This window comes from Populus euphratica, unplaced genomic scaffold (assembly GCF_000495115.2).
Source record: "Populus euphratica unplaced genomic scaffold, PopEup_1.0 scaffold31.1, whole genome shotgun sequence".
NCBI classification, from domain to species: Eukaryota; Viridiplantae; Streptophyta; class Magnoliopsida; order Malpighiales; family Salicaceae; genus Populus; species Populus euphratica.
The window spans coordinates 2975512-2982108 of record NW_011499850.1 but is presented as its reverse complement, the minus strand read 5'-3'; the positions used below and the strand labels follow the sequence as shown (position 1 = coordinate 2982108).

At 34.8% G+C, this 6597-nt stretch overlaps 1 protein-coding gene across 1 annotated transcript; it reads left to right on the top strand.

Moving 5' to 3' along the window:
- The first annotated feature begins 1506 nt into the window (after nt 1–1506).
- Nucleotides 1507–3948, top strand: LOC105121173 (BTB/POZ domain-containing protein At2g24240-like). Its single transcript, XM_011019723.1, has one exon. The coding sequence runs from the start codon at nt 2230–2232 to the stop codon at nt 3568–3570; it is 1341 nt and encodes a 446-aa protein (XP_011018025.1). The 5' UTR covers nt 1507–2229; the 3' UTR covers nt 3571–3948.
- The last annotated feature ends 2649 nt before the right edge of the window (nt 3949–6597 follow it).

Below are 6597 nucleotides of genomic sequence, written 5' to 3'. Positions count from 1 at the left end.
AGCACTCAAAATCGTTCTGAAGAAGGGGTCAATGGGAGAAGTACTAGCTGTCCCAAAGTCAACAAAAGGGATATAAAAATGCATTTCGAGAGAGGGTGCCTTGAAAGAATGAAAACAGACAAGCAGTAAATTCTACAATTCGACTAATTATTAGTATTTTAGTACTTAGAGGAGCCATTATGAGTGTCATGATGTGCCGTCCACGACCCGCAAAGCAGTCGCACCATGGGGTCCCGTGCTATAGTAATAATAATAAATTTGGAGCGGCCTCCGTTTTAAAAGGGTATTTTGTTTTGTTTTCTTTTTAAATATTTTTAAATTATTTTCATGTTTTGATATAAAAAATAATTTTAAAAAATAAAAAAATATTTATTTTAATTAATTTTTAATAAAAATATTTTAAAAAATAATAATTACTACACTTTTAAATAAACACACTAAATTTTGAGTAATCAGAAAGTTAAAAAAAAAATCAAATTTAAATGCTAATAACGTGTAAAGGATTGCATTTGCCATGTTTGTTTGTTGGCTAAGGGTTAAGTATTCTTTAAATGCATTATATTTTGTTTTATAAATACTAGTGTATTATGGGCAATTTTTCCATATAAAGAAATAAGTTCTACAATTTCTAAGGCAACTAAAAATTATTAAAGAAAGGAAGGAAAGTTACTATGAGCAAACTTGTATGTGCGTGCGTGAGTGTGTATTTTTCCCTTCTAATGTGAGCCAAAAACTTTTGTGTCTAGGAAAAAAGGTTAGGGATTTAATTTCCCCCCTTTTCTTTTTTATTCCAAATTCTAAGATGTAAACAAAGTAATTGACTTATTAATTTCCTTCTCATTTAATTTCTCTTACATTATTAATATCCAAATTAATATATATCCAACTTTATTTATTCAGTGGAAAGTAGTTTTTTTGAAAAGTGAATTCATGGAAAATAAATTATTTTTTTTGATATTTGGTAATGTAATGAAAAATAAGTTGAAAAACACTTTACAGTGGTTAATTATGTGATGAAAAAAGAGTTGAAAAATAACCTATTAATTTTATTTTTCAAGTTTATTACAATAACAATGAACAAATTTTATAAATTAAAAAGTTGAAAACACAACTCCCAATAATTTTCGTATTTTTGACTTTGAAGGTAAGGAAAAAACCTCTCTTTTGAATGATTCTTCAATTCCTAGTTTGAGAAATGATCTTTCACATTATTAATTCCTTGGCAACAGACAAGAACCTTCGTTAATGCATTAGTGGAAGAATTAAAAAAAAAAAAACAATTAGCCTCTTCAGAAAAGTCTTAGTTTTCGTGTCATGTCAAATTACCAATAAATGAGACATTAACCTACCCCACAAGACACGCTTTCTCTTTGGAGGTCAAGAGAAGAGCTGATTTCCCCCCAGTGGTGACCAATTCAGCAAATAAAATTCCTCTTCATTAATCAAAGGCAAGATTAAAGGTACACTGATCATGAGATCAGATCGACGATCACCGTTCATCCATTTTGATACAAAACACAAGGAGGGAACAGAACTGAGACGGAGCCCACCATTATTTATATTTATATAAAGCTCAGCAATGTCTGCTCCTTCTACAGGAAGACAGGAAGACAAAGGAAAGGCAGATAGACGTGGAAAAACAAAGAGAGAGAGGCATGGAGAAAGCAATGTAAGAGAGAGAGAATGAGATATATATTAAAATGAACCGATATTTCTTGAAATCCAACAGCTTCAATTCTCCAATTCCTCTCCACCAAATCCCTCAAAATTGAGAACCTACTTCTAAAATCCATCCCTCTTCAAAACCCACTTCTTATGTTCTCTTAATTTCATCAAATTTTCAATCTTTTTTTTGTAATCACTGCATCTCCCCTGTTTCAAGCTCTGTTTTTATTCAAGTTCTGGTTTTCTGAGCTTCTCTCAGTTCCAAAATCAGACCTTTTCATTCATGTGAATATAGCTTTCTATTTCTGTTGTCTTTATGATCTTGTCTGTTTTGGTTTCTTCTTGAATGGGTTAATTTTGTCCTATTTTTAGCTCAACCAGAACAAATTCAAATTGATAGAACACGATCCCCCAATTCCCTCTAACTTTCTTGGAAATTTTTTAATCCATCTCTATTTTTCAGATTCTATACACACTCTTACTCCTCCAGTTTTCCTTTCTACTAATATCAAATTTCAAACCTTCTCTCTTTCAAAATTCTGCCTCACAAAACTTATTTTCACAATGAAAATCCCCAAAGACAGAGTTAGATTCAATGTGGGAGGCAGAGTCTTTGAAACAACCTCAACAACGTTAGCCAATGCAGGCAGAAACTCCTTTTTTGGTGCATTATTCAATGAAAACTGGACATTAAAACAACCAAATAATGACTCGTTTTCCCATTGTGAATTCTTCATTGACAGAAACCCTGATTGTTTCTCTGTTCTCCTTGATCTTCTTCGCACCGGCGACCTCAATATCCCTCCAAACATCCCTGAAAGACAACTCTACAGAGAGGCCTCCTTTTATGGTTTATTAGACCATGTAAGATCAGCGAAATGGGGCCAATTTGATGGCAACAGGCTCCGCCATTCGCGTTCTGTTACGCGGCGGGCACCAGGGGATGGGACCGCGATTCGTGCTGGTCCTGATGGTGGGTGCTGTGTGGCTCACGGTAGTGTTGTTCATGTTTATGATTGGATTATGGAAGAGCACCCTCCATTGAATCTTGATTATCAAAGAGTCAATGATGTTGCCTGGGTTGATAGTGAGAACATAATTATTAGTGCCTGTGAGAGATTAGGCCGCGGAGACGGAGGGATGGGTTTGTTTAGTAAGAGTACAGGAGAATTGAGGTACAAGTTTCAGGTTTGCCATGAGAATCAAGTGAAGAGTTTCACAGCCGGGGCTTTAAGTACTAGTCCAGATTATAAGATATTTAGTAGTTGTAAAGGAAGGAGTAATGAGTATGGGGTTGGAGTTTGGGATCAGGTTACTGGAAAACAGATTGATTTCCTTTACGAGAGTCCAGGTTGGTCATTAGGCGATGCTGACAAGTTGCAATGGTTGAATGGGAGCAATTGTTTGTTGGTGGCCACTTTGTTTCCTAGGAAAGATAACTGTTACATTAGTATGTTGGATTTTAGGGATAAGAGAATGGTGTGGTCCTGGTCTGATTTTGGTGCTCCTATAACCGTGGACGAGAAACGAGTTCGAGATGCTATCGCTATGGAGGATAGTAATGCTATTTGCGTGGTGAATGAGTACGAGGATTTGGGATTTATGGATTTGAGAATGAATGGAGGGAGTGTGAGGTGGAGCTCAAGAAGTCGGATGATGAAAGGGAAACTGTCTGATGAGCCTTGTTATCCCAAGCTGGCATTACATGGGGGGCAGCTGTTTTCATCTATGGATGACTGCATTTCTGTGTTTTGTGGTCCTGACTGGGTTTTGACATCTAGGCTTCGTCAGGGTGATGGAGGTTCAATCTGTGACTTTTCGATTGGTGGGGATCGGCTCTTTGCGCTTCACAGTGAGGAAAATGTATTTGATGTATGGGAGACTCCACCCCCACCAATTTCATGATTCAGGTCATGGTCTGCTTGGCTTTATAGCCATGCGTAATATATCTTACAAATGGCTTTTCTTTCTTTTCCTCGTCAATTTATAGAAAATGATAGAAGATGAATCTTATTAGAATTTACAGCATAGAGAAACCTTGATACAGAGAGGTCTAATAGTTTTGTGTGTGTACAGATTATAACTATGATATAATCTCGAGTGCTGAATTTGTATGGGTTTTTGACGATTGTCACAGAAATGAAACTGATTGTTTGTTACTACAGAAGAGAAACTGATTGTCCAGATGCCGTAGAGCCTGTAATGGGACACCTTGGTTCTCTGTAAAGGATCGGATAATCATCAGATGGTCTTTCCAGAAATGAATTTGTTAAACTTTTCTTTGATATCCATTCCTAATGACACATCTGTTTGTTTGGTAGGGACGTGCATATACCATTTAGGAGTCTATTTCCTCAAACTATGGCCTTTTTTTTTTTTTTTTTTTTTTTGGGTCTATTTCCACAAGCTATGACCTCTTTTTTCTTTTTTTATTCATTTTTGATCTGCCCAAGGAGGCTCTTTTACATTTTCTTTTCTTTTTGACCCTTGTCCTATTTTGTTCTTTTGACCCCTGCTTTCACTACAAGTTCTTGGTTCCTTTCCTCTTTAGTTGCTGTATTTTCCACTGGTCTCTTTAGATCTCATTAAAGATTGCAGGCTATGCATGTGTCTGTGTGCGCGCGCACGACGAAGAGACAGAAATGCTCGTTGCATGTGAGCAGCTGCAGCTGCTAAATGTCTCGTTAGTTTGCCAGTTAGTAGTTCACTTTGCATAAAGTTCAGCTATTGCCTATTGCTTTATTTCAGGTGAGCTTGATTACTTGGATACTTGGGATATTATTGTATTATAATATCATGTACAAGGAACAATAAACTTTTTTTGGTGCACCAAATCTGTTAATCATCACACCAGCATCAACAAATCCAATTCTCAGCTTTTATTTGTTCGCCACTGGGAAGTCTCGACTACTTCATGAATTCTCGTCTTCATTTCAATCTTACAATATAATCCAGGAATGCTTTCTCCTCTCTCTCTCTCTGCATGAATAAATTTCTCACTTCCATGGAGGGAACAAATCCCTAATAAATAAGGCCACTGACCACAAAAAGAACCGGGATCCTCTCTGTTTTATACGCATGTGTCAGAGCTTTTTCCATGTGAGCAGTTGCAACTACTCAGCCGCCTGCCTGCCTGCCTGCTTTTTATGTATAAAGTTGATGAACCTATACATTAGTGCAGTTTCTGTGCCCATGATGTTATGCATTAGGGTTCTCAGTACCAATGATCTTTCATTTTCTGCTTTACCAAACATGCAAATTAAGGTTCATCACCCAAACTCTGCCTACCTCCAATACCATTCATGAACTGGACTTTCCAATGAATTATCTATGAGTTGTTCAATAATTTCCGATACTAAATCAACTTTTTTTTTTGGCTGGCTCCATGGTGTCAGTGTTCTAAATTAGATTCTCCAAAAGGGAATGAAAAACGCGGTTTGACCCTCTCCCTCTATTACCGTACAGAGACAGCCCTCATGCGTCACAAATTGTTAAAGAGTTTAAATTCAATGTCAGCAACACACACTTGCTTTAGAAAAGAAAGATATCCTCCAGGAAGAGATAATTGTCTTTTATTTTATTAAGTAGAGCCAACCAGTTTTTAGCATGATCTCTGTCCAATAGGACCGTGTTTAACCTCAACGAGAAGGGGAAGGTTGACATGACCAAAGCTTATCAATAAAACGTCAAATAAAATAAATAATAATCAAAATAATAGAGATCAAATCTAAAAAATAAAAAATAAAAGATAAAAAAATTAAAATAATAATAGTTAACATTTTATAAATTATTTCAAATAAAATAAGTAACAATAAAAAAAATAAGAACTAAATTTGATAGATAAAAAATTTCAATAAAAAAAATGATAAGAGAAAAAAAATAACAATTATAAAAATAAGGATTAAAGTTAATATAAAAATTAAATTTTAAGAGATAAAATTAAAAAATAAATATTCAAAACAAAATATATATAACAATTAAAAGTTTGAGGATTAAATTTGATATAATTAACAAATAATATAACATTTCTAAATTTTTCACAACTTCCGGAAAGTGTTTTTCGTTTAAATTTTTTAGGAAAATACTTTCTTAGAAACTAAGTCAAATTTTTCTTTGACTGGAAAGTATTTTTCATTAACTAATTTTTTTAATAATAAATAAACATAAAAAAATTAAAATTTTTTTTCTTCTTGAAAAGTAGTTTTCCAAACACAGACATGACTTTAATTAACAGATAAGAAAGAATCACGACATGAGACATGATGAGTCACAAAACATCAAGCATGATCAGGCATCACTCTTTTAAGGAATGTGACTGGTTGTGATTCTTCTGGGGCAAGCTTGTCAAAAGCAACCTAGTTTCCCTCCTTATCATAAACATGGCACACTGTCATTATTGTCTTCAAACGCAATTCCGTGTAGCCTCATTCATATACTGTTAACATGATGGGTAAAACCTAGGTTAAGGTTCATGCATGTGTTCTATACAAGTACCATTATTAATAGAAAGATAGTTCATTCATGATTCTCATAAACAAAATATATGAAACTGTATTGATTGATCATACCTTTCCCCAGTTTTCTTGAAGAGATTTATCAGCCACCCTTAGATTATAGTGTGGTATCCTTGCTGAAACATGAGGGGATATGTGCACATTGATATCATGGCAAAGGATCTCAATCCTGTGAAGTGGGAGAACAGCACTTCACTAACTGACTATCGATGGCAACTATTTTATTACAAACTGCAGCTCCAGGAAACAAACATTTTAAATCATGGCAAACTGCATTGATCTGAAGCAAGTCCAGGCCTATGATAGAGTCTTAGCTCACAAATAATGATTTTATACATCAGTTCTATCGACTTGCTAAGCATTTTGTTTGAAGACAGCTTCGGAACTTTACTAACATGAGGTCATTATGTGTGGTATC